Here is a 20,712-nt window from a genome sequence, read left to right on the forward strand (position 1 = left end):
ATGCTCAGCCCTGGTTCCAGGGCAACAACAACTTCACCCACATAAACTGGGTTGCCACCATCGTGGGGCAGTGCAACGCCACTATTAAACCCTTTCCCAGGGGAAATCCGCTTCCTCTTCTCCTCCCAGACCCGTTGTCCCTGTGCACTGAGCCTTTTGCGCGGCGTAAAGGTGGAAGGAACGCGGTACCTAAAACCGCGAGGAGGTGGCATGAGCCAGGACCGCACCAGCAGCCCCCACAAACCGCTTCTCAGCAGCTCTGAGCGGTCGCTGCGCCTTTAATTTCCCCTCCTACCGCCCCTCCCGACTTTGCTGGCACATCCTCCCTGCCCAAACCCCACCTTCCGCGGGGCCGTACTGAGCCGAGCCAGGCTGGGCTGGGCTGAAGCGGGTAGGGCGGTGGCGGCAGCAGCTTCCGTAAGTCCATCTTCTTCCCCCCTCATCCCCATCGTCGCCCTTAACCGACCCTCAGCATGAGGTTAGCACCGGGGAGCGGGAAGAGGGGAGCGAGGGGGGAGAGGGAAGGCTGCCAACGGACGAGCAGGAGTCCTCCGCCGCGGGGACCCTCGCTCTCTCGGCGGCGAAGGCTCCTCCCGGATGCTTACCCAGGGTTCAGAGCTGCTCCAGGCTTGCCTGCCTCCCCCCCCCTCCTTTTTATCCGACGGGATATTTTGCATTGGATAACACAACCGCAGAGCACCCCAGAGGCATCTCAATTAGGGCAGCGAGTAAAGTGGGTACGGCAGCGAGTAAAGTGGGTACCACAGCGACCCCCAGGATGCGATGCCAAGCTGCCGTCTAGCAGATGTTGGAACATAAAAAGGGGCAAGTGGAAAATAAGGATCTTTGTCATCTGGAGGCCTGGGATAGGCCTGAGAGCTGCTTGTGCAGTGTAGGGCCCTAGGCTTCTTGCCCCGAGCTGAGTATGCGTCAGGATGCAGTGTCTGGACTTGGCCTGGTTGGTATTAAGGAAGGGGGAATCCCTTTTCCTTTGATCTCTAAGCAGCTAGCGAAGTGGAGGTCTGCAGAGTTTTGGTGGGGTTTTTGGTGTGTTTTGTGGGGTTTTGCTGGTTGGTTGGTTTTGGCTGGACTTCAGCAGTGATGCTGTCCAGGGCATTCTCATTATGCACTAAGGTGCACCAAGTATCAGGCACCCTGCAGGAGGACCAGCATGTCATTCTGCTCCCACCTGGGAGGGCTCAGAGGTGTCTCCAATACAGGAAAGCATCATATTGTGGCTGGATGTTTCCTGATGTGGAAAACTGTCCTGGAGGCTTGAGCAGTCTCGGCACACCCGTTCCTTCCTTCTGCGGAGGACCTGCAGAGTCCATCAACATCAGCCTGGGGCAAGGTGTCAGCAAGCAGCCCCACTGCTTAAGGACCCTGCTTCAGGACCTTTATGGTTCCTGTCCCCTGTCTGAAATACTTTTTCTTACTTTGCACTTGCGTTACTGCCATCTGCCACTGAGCTTGTACAACCCTCCTGAGTATTTTGAGCCACAGAGCTAATAATAACTCACAAGGGTGCCCACGTCTGGGCCGCACGCAGCTTCCCGAGTCCGCAGCCATGTCCAGTGCTGGTAAGCAGGGTGGGAGACGGTACAGGGAACCTGCCAGGGGCTGCAGGCAGGGCGAGTTTCCCAGACCGTTGTGGGCTGTGGTGTGAATGCTGGGGGCTGGCACGCTGGGAGCTGGAGGCTGTGCGGGCAGTTGTATTTGGGATTCCTCGTCCCACAGAGGTACCCCTGGTCTGTAGGCAGTGGCTTGGACCAGAGGAGCCATCCTGCCAGCTCTGCAGGCACCAAGTGCCTGGATGCTGCGAGAGGCTGCCTAGCTGGAGTTGGAGGGAGGCGATGATACAAAAGGGTGGAGCTCTGTAGGTTCGTGGCCTTTGTAGAGAAAGGCAGGGTTGGTGCAGCCTTGGAAAAGGATAGTAGGTTTAGAGCACCCCAGGGCAGGCAGAGTGCTGTGGAGGAGCAGATTTTCTTCCTGAAAAGCTTGTGGTTAGTTCAGCCCCTTGAGTTAGCATTCGGATTTACGTCCTATGTATGTGCCAAGAGCTTGCAACCTTTTCACTGGTGCCTGCATTCTTTAGCTGTCACAGCACAAGGAGAGCTGCTTCTCCAGAGCCAAGCTGCACCCTGCTTCCCTGAGTCTGGGTGCTGGGGAGGCAGCAGGGCAGCACTAGCATTCTAGCCCACTGACTCCTGAGTTATTTACCCAAGGACTGTTCTGCTGTCTTGCATGGAGAAACTCCTTCAGTTTTTAGCCTTGCCAAGCAGGAGCTGAGATGGCTGGGGAGCGGAGCAGAGTAAACTGCAAATACCAATGTGCCCATGATGGTAGCTCCTGCCCCATGGCCCTGCTGCAGATGACCCTACTGCCATGGGGGGGTTAGACCAGACAGCCCCTAGAGCCCCTTCCAGCTTGGATAGTGCAGTGACGGTAAGCAGTAGCTCCTGACACTGGTGCAGGACCGAGGGCAGCCGGACACAGGGCGGAGAGCTGGGGCGTGCCCCATTGCAGCGGTGCTGTGGGACAGGGCTGCAGGGCCCAGCATGCCTGGCAGCAGTGTCATGCTGGTTCGAAGTTCTTGGCTGTAAACTGCCAGTTAAACCCGCGCAAAAAAGGCCAGGGCGAGCAATCGGTGCGGCGTGGGGTGCTCGGGGTGGGGTTCCGCCCTGCCTGGTGCTAGGGTGCCGCATTGCACCCCACGTCCCTTCCCCGATGCCTCCCAGCAGGCTGCTCCGCCAGCGAGGCTTGAGTCACCCTGCGTGTGTGCGCTGGGAATAGCCGGCCTCTTCCTTCCCTCTTCCTCCCCTTGTCCTGCGCCGGCCGCACAGATAACGCTGCCACGCCGCGCCGCTCCCTTCCCGGCCCCACTGACTCAGTCCTCAGGCAGCCGCGGCTCACAAGCTGCGGAGCGGCCGCTGACGCCCTCCCAGCTGCGACGGGCGAGGAGGAGCCAGGACGAGGGAAAGTCCCAGAAAGCTGCGCAGGAAGGAGACGCTGTCGGGGGAGAAAAACGTCTACAATTCACCTGGGCTTTTCAGGACGGGACAGATCTGTGGCCTGGCCGCCCACAGGCTGCCCCCTTACAGCTGTCCCTCAAAGCCTCTCTGCGCCTTCGGTGTCTCCTAAAGACAGCTGGGCTGGAGACCATGGGCTCAGAACGGGGCTGCTATCCGAGGTGGGGTTTGGGCAAGTGTTCTTGGTGCATGGGCTCATACTTGGGGCTGCTCTGTGTGCCGGCTGCACTTGGTGCCCCTGGGCAACACTGAGGGAGAAGGTTCCTGCTTGTGAGGGTGGTAAGGAATTGGGGATCTAGCCTGAGTCTGGCACTGTGTGAAATGGATGATGTCCCCAGCAGGGCATGCGGCTGTCAGGCCTTGTCTCAGCATGCCCATGTCTGTTGTTGCAGGGAGCAGAGCTGAAGGTCGCACTGCTGGTGCCCAGCCATGATGCCCTTTGGTGGGATGGCTGCCCGTCTGCAGAGAGACCGCCTGAGAGCTGAGGGGGTTGGCCAGCACAGCAACGCCATCAAGTACCTCAACCAGGACTATGAGACCCTCAAACAGGAGTGTATTGAGAGTGGCACCCTTTTCAGGGACCCCCAGTTCCCAGCTGGACCCACTGCCCTCGGATTCAAGGAGCTGGGACCACACTCCAGCAAGACGCGGGGGGTGGAATGGAAGCGTCCATCAGTAAGTGTTAGGCCTAGTTCTCCTTGGGCTGGCATCCCCACCTTGCAATATAGGTACTGTTTTGGTTAGTCAAGCTACAACCTGTCTGTGGTTTGCTCCTCTCAGTTCTCAAAGTCCCTCAAGTGCCTCACAGCCTTTTTTCTCAAGAGTCTAGAGCAATGGTTCTTGACTGTCTGCTCAGAAAAGCATTATGTCTAGCAGACCCTGCTTCTTCTGGGCAGCAGATTGTGGACTTTAAAATGGGTGGGCTATGTCAACTGCTTCCAGGCATCATGGCATGGATGTGTCACCCCTGGTGACTGGGGCTTTTGTGCTTGCATAGCCCTTGAGGCCATGAGTGCAAGGGCAATGCCATTCGTCTATCTAGCTGTGTCCTGCTATGGCTACATCAGAAGATCCTGCCTTGCCTTACCATGATGGTCTTAGGGTTGCAGCCAAGCAGATTTCCCTGGCAGAGGGGAGGTGTACTGCATCTCTCAGGGACCCTGTACCCTTCCTTCCAAGTCAGAGCTGCAAAGGATGCCATCCCCCTAGAAGACCAGGCCATGCTGAGGTCTAGCACCAGCATCTAATTCTCTTTTCCTCCTGCAGGAATTAGTGGATGATCCTCAGTTCATTGTTGGTGGTGCAACCCGGACAGACATCTGCCAGGGGGCTCTGGGTGAGTGCTGGAACTCTGTCCCCGGACCTTGGTCTGTAAAGCAGTTGCTGGAGAGGGCTAGCATGGCTGGAGAAGAAATCATAGAATCATAGAATCATAGAATCAACAAGGTTGGAAAAGACCTCAAAAATCATCAAGTCCAACCTGTCACCCAACACTTCATGACTACTAAACCATGGCACCAAGTGCCACATCCAATCCCTTCTTGAACACCTCCAGGGACGGTGACTCCACCACCTCCCTGGGCAGCACATTCCAATGGCTAACAACTCTCTCTGGGAAGAGCTTTCTCCTCACCTCGAGCCTAAACTTCCCCTGGCACAGCTTGAGACTGTGTCCTCTTGTTCTGGTGCTGATTGCCTGGGAGAAGAGACCAACCCCCTCCTGGCTACAAGCACCCTTCAGGTAGTTGTAGACAGCAATAAGTTCTCCCCTGAGCCTCCTCTTCTCCAGGCTAAACAACCCCAGCTCCCTCAGCCTCTCCTCACAGGCCTTGTGCTCAAGGCCTCTCACCAGCCTTGTTGCCCTTCTCTGGACACATTGAAGAGTCTCAATGTCCTTCATAAACTGAGGGGCCCAGAACTGGACAAAGTACTCAAGGTGTGGCCTAATGTTTGTGCAAGATTAGAATAGAATAGACTAGGATAGACTAGACTAGACTAGAATAGAATAGAATTAACCAGGTTGTAAAAGACCTTCGAGATCATCAAGTCTAGCCTATCATCCAACACTATCTAATCATCTAAACCATGGCACCAAGCACCCCATCCAGTTTCCTCTTAAACACCTCCAGTGATGGTGACTCCACCACTTCCCTGGGCAGCACATTCCAATGGCCAATCACTCTTTCTGGGAAGAACTTCTTCTAACCTCCAGCCTAAACCTCCCCTGGTGCAGCTTGTTCTGCACCAGCTCCCCTGGTGTCCTTTTGTTCTGGTGCTGGTTGCCTGGGAGAAGAGACCAACCCCCTCCTGGCTACAACCACCCTTCAGGTAGTTGTAGACAGCAATGAGGTCACCCCTGAGCCTCCTCTTCTCCAGGCTAAACAATCCCAGCTCCCTCAACCTCTTCTCACAGGGTTTGTGCTCCAGATTGAGAGCAGACCAACTAGTTTCTCATCACCTTTCCCTTGTGCAGTGCATTTTCATGCCAGCCTCTGCACAACTGTGTGTATCAGAGACTCCCTTCCCATTTAGTGAGGTGGAAAGTGAAAGGTAGGGGACATCCTGTGCATCCTGGATAATGCTTCATGAAAATGGCTCAATGCGTGCACAGCTCGGGCATGGGACGATATTGGGTGGTTCCATGCCAGATCCATGCCAACAACAATGCCAAGAGAGCTCTAGATTGCTGCCTGCTTTGGTAAAGGGTGAGGAATGGCAGCTGGATGACAGTAACATAAAGTGAGGTGAGGATATGCTGATCATGACAAAGTGCTTGTGAAGTAACATGGTTTGGCAGAAGGGAATTGCAAGGAGAGTTACAGAGTACAAGTGGTGATCTGTCATTTCTCCAGAACCAGATCTAGAGTACTGACTGATCCAAATCAAACTGGGCACTTGATTGGGAGTATTGTGTTCTGTAGCACACATAGCATGCTGGTTTCAGGGCTGACCACATTCATAGTATCAGTCAGGGTTGGAAGGGACCACAAGGATCATCTACTTCCAACCCCCTGCCATGGGCAGGGACACCCCACACTAGATCAGGCTGGCCAGAGCCTCATCCAGCCTGGGCTTAAATACCTCCAGGGACAGGGCCTCAACCACCTCCCTGGACAACCCATTCCAGGGCTTCACCACTCTCATGGTGAAGAACCTCCTCCTCACATCCAGCCTGAATCTCCCCACCTCCAGCTTCATTCCATTCCCCCGAGTCCTATCACTACCTGAGATCCTGAGAAGTCCTTCCCCTGCCTTCCTGTAGGCCCCCTTCAGATACTGGAAGGCGACAATTAGGTCACCTCAGAGCCTTCTCTTCTCCAGACTGAACAGCCCCAACTCCTTCAGTCTGCCCTCATAGGAGAGGTGCTCCAGCCCTCTGATCATCCTCGTGGCCCTTCTCTGGACACCTTCCAGCACATCCATATCCCTCTTGTAATAGGGGCTCCAGAACTGGACACAGTACTCCAGGTGGGGTCTCACCAGAGCTGAGTAGAGGGGGAGGATCACCTCCCTTGACCTGCTGGCCATGCTTCCCTTGATGCAGCCCAGGATCTGATTGGCTTTCTGGGCTGCAAGCGCATATTTAGTGCATCCAGTGATTAGAACAAAACTTGAGGTGCTGATGGAAGCATAAGACAGCCCAGAGCATTGTGGTGGTGTTGAGCTGGTCATTAAAAAGTCTGAAATGCCATTTTGTCAAACCACATCCCGTACAGGTTACCCAGGTTCGAGGCTAGGGTGTGACAGGCTTCAAAGGCAAAAGAGAAAGGGGAACCAAAGGAAAGAATTTAAAGCACAGTGCTGGCCTGGAGCAGCACTTGTGGTTAAGAGCACTTGGAAGGAAAAGTGCGGTGGTGTTGCTTGCAATTTGAGAAGCCATGGCAGCAGCAGTAAACCTCTCACTTGTTAAAATGTTGGGGGGTTTTAAATGCAAAGTGTAATTCTGCTGCAGAGCTCACTGAGATGCAGGGGCAGTCATGTGAAGGAGTCCCAGGTCTAGATAAGTGACTGCAGGAGGGAGCTGTTGGTGGTGACTGTAGTAGTCTGGGCACAGGCTCGCAGCCAGGAAGGATCATTCCTGGTTTCCTTGAGCTAATACTTCTCTCCAAGGCTGGATGAATGAGCCTGGCTCTCTGAGCTCCATTTGTCTGCTGCACCCTCTCTGTTTTCTCCATGTGCTTTTTGAGATGAGGAGTCCAAAATGTTTGCAAAGAGAGCACTTTACAGGCTCCTACTTGTCCCTCTAGCTAGGGAGGGGGAAGGTGCTTCCAACAGCTTCCTCTCCTTCCCAGGTGACTGCTGGCTGCTGGCTGCCATCGGCTCTCTCACTCTCAATGAGGAGCTCCTGCACCGCGTGGTGCCCCATGGGCAGAGCTTCCAGGAGGACTATGCTGGCATCTTCCATTTTCAGGTGTGCTGGGAGCTTCTGGCCCTCCACGGGGGTTGGTTGGTGGTGGGAGGGTAGGTAGTGGGTTGAGGGCATCCCTCTGGGGTAGGGATGGGCAAATCACGTGATGCTCTGAGCTCACCTCACTCTCTCTTGACCCCACAGATCTGGCAGTTTGGAGAGTGGGTGGACGTGGTGGTGGATGACCAGCTGCCCACCAAAGATGGGGAACTTCTGTTTGTGCACTCAGCAGAGTGCACTGAGTTCTGGAGTGCTCTGCTGGAGAAGGCCTATGCCAAGTGGGTATTGCCATGACAGGCACGTGGGTGGGTGGGGGTCGGGGCATCTCACTGTGCAGGGCAGAGGGGAGAGAGTCTTTTCTACGCTTGGCCCCGCTTGTGCCGAATGTCTGGGGAGCAGCGGCGTGCTGCATCCTTGTCGACTCATGCACCCTTCTTGCTGTCTGGCACTCAGGCTGAATGGCTGCTATGAGGCACTGTCAGGGGGCAGTACCACCGAGGGCTTTGAGGACTTCACTGGTGGTGTGGCAGAGATGTACGATCTGAAGCGGCCGCCACGCAACATGGGCCACATCATCCGCAAGGCTCTGGAGAGGGGGTCCCTGCTGGGCTGCTCCATCGACGTAAGTGCTGTACTGGCATTAGGCCCCAGTGGTGACCAGAGTCAGGCCTTGCAGCCCAAGGCTGGATCAGCTGTCCCCTTCCTGGGACACCACACGTGAGGTTGCTTCTTCCTCCTCTTAGCAAAGCAGCCTTTCTAGAGCCAGAATGGTGGCCCTGGTGCACAGCAGGTGTGATTGCAGCCCAGCTGCTCTGAATGAGATCCTTGGGATGGAGCAGGAATGTCCATCTCAAGAATGGGCTGTTGAGCAAGGGTCTCTTATAGATATGACTTTGTCTTATGTCAACATCTAAGAATTATCTGGAGCAGGATTTTCCATTCATTCTCTCTCATGACCTTCTTCTCTTGTTTTCAGAAGTTTGGGTGGTTCCTTGGTTTAGATGGATCTTCAGGATCTCCTGGCTGGGAAACTGTCTTTACATTGTCCTCAGCCAGCAGCCTTTTAGCTGGGGGCAGGTGTTGATCTGTTAGAGGGTAGAAGGGCTCTGCAGAGAGACCTTGACAGGCTGGACACATGGGCAGAGTCCAAGGGCATGAGATTTAACACATCCAAGTGCTGGGTTCTACACATTGGCCACAACTATCCCATGCAGTGCTACAGGCTGGGGTCAGAGTGGCTGGAGCACGGCCAGGCAGAGAGGGACTTGGGGGTACTGGTTGACAGTAGGCTGAACATGAGCCTGCAGTGTGCCCAGGTGGCCAAGAAGGCCAATGGCATCCTGGCCTACATCAGGAACAGTGTGGCCAGCAGGAGCAGGGAAGTCATTCTGCCCCTGTACTCAGCACTGGTTAGGCCACATCTTGAGTCCTGTGTCCAGTTCTGGGCCCCTCAGTTTAGGAAAGATGTTGAGTTGCTGGAAGGTGTCCAGAGAAGGGCAACAGAGCTGGGGAGGGGTTTGGAGCACAGCCCTATGAGGAGAGGCTGAGGGAGCTGGGGTTGTTTAGCCTGGAGAAGAGGAGGCTCAGGGGTGACCTCATTGCCCTCTACAACTACCTGAAAGGTGGTTGTAGCCAGGAAGGGGTTGGTCTCTTCTCCCAGGCAAGCAGCACCAGAACAAGAGGACACAGTCTCAAGCTGTGCCAGGGGAGGTTTAGGCTGGATGTTAGGAAGAAGTTTTTCATAGAAAGAGTGATTGGCCATTGGAATGTGCTGCCCAGGGAGGTGGTGGAGTCACCATCACTGGAGGTGTTCAAGAGGAGATTGGACGTGGCACTTGGTGCCATGGTCTAGTCATGAGGTCTGTGGTGACAGGTTGGACTCGATGATCCTCGAGGTCTCTTTCAACCTTGGTGATACTGTGATACTGAGCTGGGGTTGCTTAGCCTGGAGAAGAGGAGGTTCAGGGCAGACCTTATTGCTGTCTACAACTACCTGAAGGGAGGTTGTAGCCAGGTGGGGGCTGGTCTCTTCTCCCAGGCAACCAGCACTAGAACTAGAGGACACAGTCTCAAGCTGTGCCAGGGGAGGTTTAGACTGGATGTTAAGAAGAAGGTCTTCATAGAGAGAGAGATTGGCCATTGGAATGTGCTGCCTGGGGAGTTGGTGGAGTCACCATCATTGGAGGTGTTTAGTAGACTTGATGGGGTGCTTGCTGCCATGGTTTAGTTGATTAGGTGGTGTTGGATGGTAGGTTGGACTCAATGATCTTGATGGTCTCTTCCAACCTGATCTCGTCTAGTCTAGTCTAGTCTAGTCTATTCACTGCTTCTCCTGGCTGGAGCAGTACAAAGCAAGAGAAATTGTTCATGAGCTGGAGGGAAAAGGCAGGGATAACACTACACAAATTTAATCATATTCACATGACCCTTGTCCATTTTCCTCAGATCACAAGTGCCTTTGATATGGAAGCGGTGACCTTCAAGAAGCTGGTGAAGGGCCATGCCTATTCTGTAACAGCCTTCAGAGATGTGAGTTGGCTAGGTGAGACTTTAACAGCAATAACATAGCCTGGTCAGTGGCATGGGCTCAACCTCTTGTATCTGGTGACTGGCAGGTGAACTACCGGGGTCAGCAGGAACAACTCATCCGCATCAGGAACCCCTGGGGTCAGGTGGAGTGGACTGGAGCCTGGAGTGATGGGTGAGTTGGACAGATGGGGCTTTAGTCTCACCTCTGGCAGGCTAGCAGGCACTGCACACAAAGCAGGTAGGTATGCATGGTAGTGCATGGCACTGCTGAAGGGAAGTGTGCTGCATACAGTGCCCTTCATATCAGCAAGGGGGACAGTTGAGGGCCAGCTCTGAACTGCTCTCAATTCACCTTGAGTAGTTCTCAGCTAATCAACTCTCTCCTGCTACTCCAGCTCTTCTGAGTGGAACAACATTGATCCTAGTGACAGGGAAGAGCTGCAGCTGAAGATGGAGGACGGAGAGTTCTGGTGAGTGCCAGAGCAAGGTGGAGTCCTGCTTCAGCATCCAGCCTGGGAAGGAGCAGAGGCGCTGGGAGGAGATCCCACAGTCCTGCTTCACCTGAAACACATGGCCTGCCTTTATGAGGTGGATTTCCAGCACCAAAGAGCCTGCCAGCCTTTTCTCATCTGATCTGAGTTAATAATTTTCCTCCCTTCAGGGAAACGGAGCCCAAGTAAATGTAAAATAAGCATCTAGGAAGGGTAAACATCCCTTCTTTCCCAAACCCAGCAGTGAGCTTGAAGTGAGCTGTAACTGCTCAGGGTAAAAGCCCTTGCTGTCACTTCATTCTCCCAAAACACTGGCTAGCTGCGCTCTCTTCAAGGAGTGCCCTGGCCTCAGCCCCTGTCTGCCTCCCACAGGATGTCTTTCCGGGACTTCATGAGGGAGTTCTCCAGGCTGGAGATCTGCAACCTGACCCCTGATGCCCTCACCAAGGATGAGCTCAGCAGATGGCATACACAAGTGTTTGAGGGCACGTGGCGCCGGGGCAGCACTGCTGGGGGCTGCAGGAATCACCCAGGTACTTCTCCTCTCCACATCTCCACTCTTGGCAGCGTGATGGACCCAGGTGTCTCATCCACACATCTTCCTCCCAGCCACATTCTGGATCAACCCCCAGTTTAAGATCAAGTTGCTGGAAGAGGATGATGATCCTGGTGACGATGAGGTGGCCTGCAGCTTCCTGGTGGCTCTGATGCAGAAGCACCGCCGGCGGGAGCGGCGGGTCGGGGGCGACATGCACACCATCGGCTTTGCTGTCTACGAGGTAACCCTGCCCACCCCGATGATGGTTCCTTGGGGACAAGCTCAGCCCTGCCAGTCTCACCTTGACCTGGCACCCCAGTCCTCAAGGAAACCTTTCCCACCTGCTTTGGCCAGTTAATGTCCCCTATCCCATGCTCCCTGTAGCTGTAAGGGATGGGGACAGCTATTGGGAATCTGATTTGGTTTTTTTCCCCTCCCTTTTCTCTCCTCCCCGCAGGTTCCTGAGGAGGTATGTCCTGATCCACCAGAGCCTACCCCTTCTTGGAGGGGAGCACATGAGAGAGCAGGAATGGGTTAGTGCCCATGCCTGGACACATGCAGAAAGTGGCATGGGAGCCCCCACCATGTTGACAGTGGCTAGGGTGTTAATGGATGTTGGGCACCCCCATGAAAGCGTCATGGCTCCTGCTGGGATGGGCAGGGATCTCCTGCCTGACAGAGCTGGCTTTGGTCCCACTGCTCCCTGTGGGTGGGCTATGGTCCACAAGCATGTTCATTCCCTCAGGCCCAGGGCAGCCAGAACGTGCACTTGAAGAAGGACTTCTTCCTGCGAAATCAGTCACGGGCACGGTCCGAGACCTTCATCAACCTGAGGGAGGTGAGCAACCAGATCCGGCTGCCCCCCGGCGAGTACATCATCGTGCCCTCCACCTTTGAGCCACACAAGGAGGCCGACTTCGTGCTGCGGGTCTTCACGGAGAAGCAGTCAGACACAGCGTGAGTCCTGCGTCTGGCCGGGGAGCATCTCCCCATCACCAGCAGCCTGCTAAGCAGGGACCCCACTCACTGCTTTGGTTTCCTCCTTTCTGCCCCCAGGGAGCTGGATGAGGAGATCTCGGCAGAACTGGCAGATGAGGTAGGAGCTTCTGCTGTGGTTCTTTTGGTGCTGAGGCTCTGGGGCTTGGCAGGGGGAGCTGCAGGCAGTGGGGTGGTTGCCTGGGTTTGGGATGTCGCTGTGACTGAAGAGGGGCTGGCAGGGGCGAGGTGATTGGATGTGGGAAGTTACAAAGGTGAGAATGTTGAACAAAGAAGAACTTCTCTTCTAGTTTGGGTTTGCTGAGCCTGGGAATCAGGGCAGAACCTAGGTTTGACCACTAACCTCTTGTTTCTGGCCTGTGTCACCCCAGGAGCAAATAACTGAGGATGACATAGAGGACGGCTTCAAGAACATGTTCCAACAGCTGGCAGGGGAGGTGGGTATGGCCGTGCCAAGCTCTCGGGATGTCCTGGTCTGGGACGGGGATGGCACCCCTGGCCATAAAATCTGCAGCCCACCCCATGTTCACACAGTCCCATCCTACAGACAAATCCGTCTCTGCCATGGCTCAGCCCAGCTGTCCCCAAGGGTGGTATGATAGGAGGAGATCTGGGGAAGGGGCTATCAGCTGTGGGCCAAACTCTTCTGGTGATGCAGGAAATGCAATGGCCCCTGATGTTTTGTGACTAAGGCAGAGATGTGTAGGCAGGAGCAGGTGAAAGGTCCCAAGTAGGGTGGAGAGCAGGCGTGGGGTGCTGCTAACTTTGCTCCTGCTGCAGGACATGGAAATCAGCGTCTTTGAGCTCCGGACAATTCTGAACAGAGTCATTGCTAGACGTAAGTGCTGCCCTTCCCCATCCCTTGCTCCCTGTGGCCCAGGGTTTTGATGCACATGCTCCACCTTCTTCTTCAGACAAAGATCTGAAGACAGATGGGTTCAGCCTGGACTCCTGCCGCAACATGGTCAACCTGATGGATGTATCCTCTCGGTACTGTGGGCCAGCTTCTCTGGTGCTCAGCCTGCCAGCAGCAAGACTTTTTCCCGTGGGAACTGAGGCTTGACTCTCTAGCCCTGCTGAGGCTGTTCAGCGAGGAGCAGGAAAGAGGGCAAGGGTCCTTGTGGCTTCAGGCCCACCTGCCCTACACCCTTGGGCTTTAGCAGCAGGTTTTTTGGAAAGGGCCATCCGTTCCCACGCTTGCTTTGGGCCCTAGCTCAGCCATGAGAAGCCCATCCCCATTCGTATCTCCAACATCCCCTCCAGTGCTTCCCTTCACTGCAGGCTCTCCAGGCTGACGTGTGATTGCACCCAGCCTTTGAGGCATGTGAAGTGACAAGAGCCATGGCCTATGTTCCTGCTTGCACAAGGACATGCAGCTGAGGGGTGGAGCAGCTCCAAGTCTTTCCCTAGCCTGTCCTTGCAGCATCCTCTTTTGCTGCAGGCCAGCCCAGTTTTCTTCCAAGGACACCACAGTGATGTGCTACATGGAGCTACTCCCAGGGAGTGGCACAGCAGTTAATTTAAGCATTGCACTTTCGCTGCTGGCTTGCAGGATCTGATCTAGCTGATGCTGCAAGAGAGAGAGGGAAGATGGAGGGAATATTGAGCAGGCCAAGTGTGGCCAGGCTTTTCTCACCTCAGGTGGCTGGGATCTGATGTCTTTGCCTTTTCACCACCCTCTTTGTTGGCTGCTTTCACCTTGACCTTCTGCTCTCCAGAAAGATGGCAGTGCCCGCCTTGGGCTGGTGGAGTTCCAGATCCTGTGGAACAAGATCCGGAGCTGGCTGGTGAGGGGAAGCAGGGGAGCGTGGCACACTGCATAAGGATAGCACTCCTCCTGGGGAAGAAGGGTCAGGGAATAGACAGTCTGGAAGCCACAGGAGAGCCTGCCCTTCACATCCTCTGATGTTTTTTGCAGACGATCTTCCGCCAGCACGACCTGGACAAGTCGGGCACCATGAGCTCCTATGAGATGCGCATGGCTCTAGAGTCAGCTGGTAGGTCTGGAGAAGGGTGAAGCTGGGGAGGAGGTGTCTGCTCTCAGAGCCCTGTACCAAGTAGCTGGAGAAGTGTGAAACGAGCCTATATTGCATGCTTGGAAGGCAGAGTGTTTTGATAGTGAGATGTGGCCTGTGTTTGTGCTGGACTCTCTCCATCTCAGCTCTGCCAGGTGCTGGAGCCTCAGACTTAGGGATACATGCAAGGTAGTCCCAGTCTCTGTTCTCCTCTGACCTGCAGGGACCCCCACTGGCAAAGCAGAGGTGGTTCAGTGAGCTAACTAGTCATGTGGCTCCAGGGAGAGCTTCTGCTCTTCCTGATGAGGCTGAACATAGTGCTCCTCCTTGGGTGGGTTGGTGGTCCCTTCAGGCGGAGATATGGACTTTCATAGTTAGACCCTCCTCTTCTGCCTCCCTGGAGTGCTGACTGCTCTCTGCCTTGCAGGTTTCAAGCTGAACAACAAGCTGCATCAAGTAGTGGTGGCCCGCTATGCAGATGCTGACATGGGTGTGGACTTTGACAACTTTGTCTGCTGCCTGGTGAAGCTGGAGGCTATGTTCAGTGAGTGGTGGTGGCCCTAACGCAGGGAGGGCAGAGACACAGGGACACGTTCCTCACCTTGTTCTCATTCCCCTGCAGGGTTCTTCTATAGCATGGACCCCGAAGGCACTGGCACTGCTGTCATGAACCTCTCTGAGGTAAGACCTCAGCCAGTGGGAGGTGGGATGGGAGACAAGGGGACAAAGATCTCAGCCAGCAGGAGGTGGGATGGGAGACAAGGGGACAAAGATCTCGGCCAGCGGGAGGTGGGATGGGAGACAAGGGGACAAAGATCTCAGCCAGCGGGAGGTGGGATGGGAGACAAGGGGACAATGCATTAGGATGAACAGAGCACCTGGGGTGAGTAGCAGAAAGCCCTCCAGCCCCTTAGTTGTGGAAAGAACACACAGAAGATCAGTAAGAAACAACAGGATTGCTGTTGTTTCTTGGAGGGCTGTCAAACTTGACACAAGGGCATGTTAAAGACGTGGGAGCCCCAGCTCATGCCTTCTTCTCCTTCACAGTGGCTGCTGCTGACGATGTGCGGCTAGGAGCCATGACAGATCTGCTGTGGCTGAGACAACCCACCTGGGCCAGGCCCCCTCCAAGTGCCTCCTCTTGGATCTGTGGACCCAGGATAATCTTCCCTCCTTACTTCATCACATGCTGAGCCACCAGCCCTGCCTCCCAGCAAGCCTCACACCACCCTCTCTGGTGTACCAGGGGTCAAGGCAGGCAGGGGATACCCTTCTCCTTTTCTGGGCTGGGCTTCTTACCACTTCTGCCCCTCCTCTCTCCCCACTCCAGAATAGGAGGAGGGCAAGCAGCATGGGCTACCTGTGCATCCCTGCACTGAACTTGGCAGGAGTGAAGGACTGGGCTGGGAGCTGGCTGTGTAGCAGAGAGGCAGGAGCTGCAGGGGGAGGAGAGGAGGTACCTGTATCGCTTGCTCAAGTGCTGTCCCATCCCTGCTGGAATACATTGCCTGTCTGTGCACGTGCCTGGGGGCATCAGCAGGTACTGCGTTGCTCAGGCAGAGGCAGCAGGTTCCTGGGGAGTCAGAGTGGCCTTCATGGGGGGAGGAAGGGCCATACTGCTCTTCTTGAAGCCCTTGCACTGTACTCAGCACCACTAAGCATGACCAAAGTATGAAGCCCACTGATTCTTTCTGCGTGGCCTTCAAAACATCCCTTCCACCTTCATGCCCCTCCCTGCCTTTGCCCTACCACTGGGTGAAGCCCTGCAACTTAAGCACTGAATGTCTGGGGGCTCCCCTGCCTTGTGAACATGTGACACCCTTCAGTGCAGCAGCTCTTCTCTTCCATGTGGCACAGCAATGCCACCACTGTCACAGTGGCTTGGCCTACCCTGGGTATCCAGTGCCCCTGCCTATGGCCCACAGCAGGGCTGGGCGGGGGCCAGTATCCAAGAAGTGATGCCTTCTCCCAGAGAGGGAAGGGGAGGTGGTTTTAGGGGGTGTTCTCCTGCATACAACTGGGGACTCTTCCACCCTTCCCTCACCCTCACATATTGTTACACTTTCCTCTTCCCTTGAGCCCCTTCACCCAGTGCAGATGGGCTTCAGTGCAACCACTTGGCTGTGCTTCTCCATTCCCCTCACCACCTTCGGTGGTAGTGGGGAGGCTCCAGCATGGTGGTGGGCAGCAGCCTGTCCTTGGCCCTGTAGAAGGAGGTTGGCAGGCAGTTAGTTTCCCCCAGGCCCCTGTCGTCACTGGAGGACACTCCTGCAGCAATAACCACCGCTGCCCGCCCGGCAGCTCCGCTTCCTCCCCCTGCTCACTGCGTGCTCTGGGAATAAACTGAGACCTGTTGGACCTGTGGTCTGTGCAGTCCCTGGGCAGTCACACTCTCCTCCTGCTCTCTCTGGCCCGAGCTGGGGGAATGAGATACGAGCCAAGCCTGAGGCACGCTGCCTGCCCAGGCTGAGCCACAGGAGAAGCAGCACCAGGAACAGATCCACAGCCCCTAGAATTTTATAAAGGTCACCTCTTCTTTTGCAGGGAGGGCCTCAACACCAACACACAGGTGTGTTACATCTCTCATGGTAAGAGAGCACTGGTCTGAAAAGTGAGAGCAAGCAGCATGATGTTAGCAGGGCTGTTTGGTTGTCCTGGGGACTTTTTGTAGTGAAGAAAATGCCAATGCTTGCTCCCTGGTGTTGGTGGAAGGAGAACTCTTAGCACTGCTCTGGGATGGGGAGCCAAGGCAGCTTGACTCTAGCCTGTGCTCCAGGAACTTAGGTGCATCCATGCTCCTGCTCAGCTAGGGCAGCCCTGGGTCCATTCCTAAGGCCTCCCCAGGGCACTGCTGGTTGCCTCTGCTCTGAGAGCAGCTAGAGGAGTTTAAATTCACTAGCCCCCTGCCTAACCAGTGGCCTGGCAGCAGCTGAAGACAGCCAGCAAGGCTGGGTTTGGGCTGGTGAACTTTGCTCTGGGGTGGGTTGATGTTGGTCCCAGTTTGTTGCCCTGGATGACCCCTTGCCAAGGTCTCCTCTGCTGGTGGCAGAGATGGGGCCTGCATTTAAATAAAAGTGTAGTCTTGGGGAGGTTGGGGAGGGGAAAGAGGGTCCACCTGGATAGGATGGAATAGATGGGAGTGGAGGACAGCCTGGAGCTCTGGGCCCTGGAAAAGGGACCACATGAGATACGTGAGGTCAGTGTTTTCCCCATTTCCTTTGAGGCCATGCAAGTTACAGCTGGAGGCAAAAGCCTTCCAGGAAAACAAATGGAGAGCTAGGTAGTGGGGCCTTTGCACAGCTCACAGCAGGACTTGCTGTCTGTCAGTGTGTGGATCCTGCCCCTTACTGACACCCCTGAAGGGCAGCACCAGCCCAGATGGCCCCAGGAGCACTCAGCATTTGGAAGAGGAGTACCTTGGGTGACTTACCCCCTCCCAGCATCTCAGCATCCCTCATGATGATGTCCTTTGTGCCATGCCAGCACTGGCACCAGTCTCCTCACAGTGGGGCAACACTCAGTTCTGGGGCAAGCTGACCTGTCTCAGACCATGGAGAGGAGCTGAAGTGCAATAGCAAGAGGGAGCAATCCCCAAGCCGCCTCCCCAGCCTACTGTCTTCTCTGGAGGCTTGCCAGGGCTGGATGGAGGTGAACTGTTACTGCTCTCAGCTACCTATGAGCTGAGCTACCTCCTGTGGAGTGGGGGGCACCTTTAGGCTTGCCAGCCCAGGCTCCCTGCTCCTTCATACAACCCCAAAGCCTCTGGTAAACGAGGGCTCAGATGGGGACACAGGATCAAGCCTGCAGAGCTGTCATTGCTTCCCAGCTGTGGAGCCTTGTAACACACACAGCAGTCTGATTGTAGGGCACACTGACATGCTGGCTTTGGGACGACAGGTGCCCTCAGCATAGCCTTACCAGAAGCCCCCTGCCTCCCTCCAGGCACCAGCTGGCAGATCCCTTCCTCACTGGTGCCAGCAGGCCAGTATCACGGGGGGGGTGGCAGCCAGGGAGTACCCAGCTGCCAGCTAATGCCACAAAGAATAGCCTGTCTCATCCCCCTCATCACAAAGGAGGTCCAGCAGAGTCCTTAAATACCAGTTTGAGATGAGGAACAAGAGGGGCTGGGGGTCACACATGACCAAAACTGCTCTTTGAATTGTCTTGCAATGGGCACTAGCCAGCAAGAGCCAGCCAGCTCCCACCTTTCCCATGGGTCCACACTGGGTGGGCATGCACAAGGTGGGCAGGCAGCACCCATGGGTGCACAGCACCACTGCTCCTGCTCCCCAGTACCACAGCATCCTCTCTTTCACTCCATGACCTCCTGCAGCCTGAAGCCACCTGCCCACTGTGGGTGTTCCCCCTCTCCCACCAGCTGCTTATGTCCATCCTCCAGACATGGGAAAGCGAGGGCCAGGACTGCAGCCCATCCCCACCTGGCCCCACCAGCTGTCCTGGCAGCTGGGTCCTGGCCCCATCTCCCCCTCCTCTGTGCTTCACCGTGCCCCAGACCCGAAGCTGAAGGAATGTCAGCCCTGTGGGCACAAGAGGCTTTTGTGTGAGCAAAGCCAGCAGATGGGGGCCTGTGGCTCAGCCCAACGTCCCCAGCCAGGCCTGGGGAAAGCTGCAGCCAAGGACATGTGCATGGACAGCAGCTGCCACCAGCATGGCCTTGCAGCTTGCAGACAGGCTTGGAGGTGTCCCTGCTGCTGTAAGAGCCATCACAGACAAGAGACTCCTCCCCATCCTCCTCATCCCTCCAGCACCAGCAGCCACCACTGGCCCAGGGAGCAGTGCCAACACCAGTGCAGAGCTGGCACCTCCTTGGCAAGGCTTGGCACCAGTGCCAAGAGATGCCACAGGCTCAGCTACCCCGTAAGGGGAGTGGGAGGACTCGGGGGGCTGCAGTATGGGGGCCAAGACCACTGGGCAGCAGCTGCTGGATTCAGCTTTTTTCAACAGCTGCTGTCCCAGTGCCAGCAACAGGGAATGTGCACAGGCTGGGGCTTTCCAGGGCCTGGCCCCAGAATGTCAAACAAACTATTTATAGCACTTGCATCCCTCCCCAGCAGGAATGGCCTGCATTCCTCCTGTGAGGGGATGGGTGCTTAGGTGCCACTGGTGTCCCCAACACCAACACTCTCTCCCTTCTGGCAGGGGACCTCCTCAAAGAGAGGACTCTTGGTTGCCTTTCACCTTCCCCGCCACTCCCCTGCATTTCCCTTAGCTCCCAGTGCCATGCCCAGAACAAGAATTGCAGCAAATCTTCCATACTTGATGGAAGAGATGCCCAAAGGCTGTGCCCTTCTTCCCTGTGTACTAGCTCCCTCCTAAACCCTCTGGAGCTTTAACCACACAACAGCCACTTAACATTGGCAGGTGCTGATTGTTGCTTTGTCTCTGGCACCTGTCTCTGAAGGGGCACAAGGGTCCTGCCCACCTGTGAGGCAGACATGCTGTCCTAGGAATAGACTGGGCGCTGTCAGATCACTCATGAAGCAAAGGCCAGGGATCTGGCCTACTCTCAAAGCCCACACCAGCTTTGCCTGTGGGCTGGCAGGTCACAGGGCTGCTCAGGAGGACTTCCCCCCACTGACAGGCAGCAGTAACCAAAAGGGGTTGTATCAGGAGGCAGCACAGCCATAAGCTGCCCAAAGGCTAGCTGTGCTGCATGCTTGATTCTCCATCCGTGCTGCCTCCAAGGTGGCATTGCAGAGGGTCATCCTCTCCCAGAGATGCACCAACTCCAGCCCCCGGATCTGCACAGGGGATGTGTGGCCTATGAGCTCACCTACTGCTCAGCAGCAAACAAGGAAGGCACTGGGCTTTGGGCAAACTGAATCCTGAGAGGTTTGGGACAGCAGGGAGGAAAGAAAAAGAGGATAGCTCTGCATAGTCCTGCCACCACCTTGAGGACAGACCCTGAAGCCTGGCTGCTTCCAGCAGGCCTCTATCAGCGGTGCTCTGCAGGCTTCCTGAGATGTCATACCCACCTTATGTGAGCATCTCCTGCTACTTGTATGCTCATGTTCAGCTGCTAACTGACCACCTGAGAGGCACAAGTGCTACAGAGAAGTACGCAGTCCCTATTTAGACTTGGGAAGTGTATCTCAGCCCTCTCTGGCAATTTAACAGGGGCTACTTGGTTGTGCAGTCAGTACAATAAAGCAAATGCACAACTGAAAGGAAGTGGCCTTGATATCTACCCAAGAAAAAAAAAAAAGAGGACCTGGCCACCTGGTGAGGGATTTTGCACCTCTTAGTGAAAAGAGGATAAGAAAATGAGTTGAGAGAGCAGTGACTGCAAGAGCAAAACATCCTCCATGAATCACAGAGGTTATAGCAAGGCTCTACACACCTTGGCCCAGGGAACACTGAGGCACACAGCACTCCGGTGCCCTAAGTCTTGGGTTTAGAAGTAGATACTGGAGGGATTTTGTTTTGTTTTTGATGTAGTATTCTCTTCCCATCCCCGTGCCTGAATTGCCAGAGGAACGGAGTTAAAGTCCCTGCAGCTCCCTAGGCTGCGCTTTTGCCCAACTGTGAGACTAAAGCCCCTTGACCTTTGCAATGTTTGGTATTTTGGCACAGACTAAAATCTGCCTCTTTACAAACTCTCAGAGCTTGGCAAACAAGCCCTGCCCCACTTTCCATCCATTGCTGAGATATTGCAAACACCTGGCTCTCACAGCAGAGTAGCCGC

The 20,712-nt window shown here is 55.3% G+C and overlaps 1 protein-coding gene across 4 annotated transcripts; it reads left to right on the forward strand.

Moving 5' to 3' along the window:
- Positions 1–331: 331 nt before the first annotated feature.
- CAPN11 (calpain 11) lies at positions 332–16,364 on the forward strand. Of its 4 annotated transcripts, none has more exons than XM_068157147.1 (22): positions 332–417; positions 3,422–3,704; positions 4,296–4,365; positions 7,322–7,440; positions 7,582–7,715; positions 7,891–8,059; positions 9,883–9,966; positions 10,053–10,138; positions 10,362–10,436; positions 10,830–10,990; positions 11,067–11,236; positions 11,453–11,464; positions 11,741–11,952; positions 12,052–12,091; positions 12,363–12,428; positions 12,772–12,829; positions 12,906–12,970; positions 13,710–13,778; positions 13,910–13,988; positions 14,434–14,550; positions 14,629–14,687; positions 15,054–16,364. In XM_068157147.1, exons 2-22 carry the CDS (start codon positions 3,459–3,461, stop codon positions 15,078–15,080), a joined length of 2,118 nt encoding a protein of 705 aa, XP_068013248.1. In that variant the 5' UTR covers positions 332–417; positions 3,422–3,458; the 3' UTR covers positions 15,081–16,364. The 4 variants fall into 4 exon arrangements, with proteins under 4 accessions (XP_068013248.1, XP_068013266.1, XP_068013257.1 ...); XM_068157165.1 differs by lacking the exon at positions 332–417 and adding an exon at positions 460–478; XM_068157156.1 differs by lacking the exon at positions 332–417 and adding an exon at positions 1,524–1,580.
- Positions 16,365–20,712: the final 4,348 nt, after the last annotated feature.

Source organism: Melanerpes formicivorus, unplaced genomic scaffold, assembly GCF_026170545.1.
Source record: "Melanerpes formicivorus ecotype bairdi unplaced genomic scaffold, bMelFor1.0.p_v2 SCAF_2, whole genome shotgun sequence".
Taxonomy (NCBI): domain Eukaryota; kingdom Metazoa; phylum Chordata; class Aves; order Piciformes; family Picidae; genus Melanerpes; species Melanerpes formicivorus.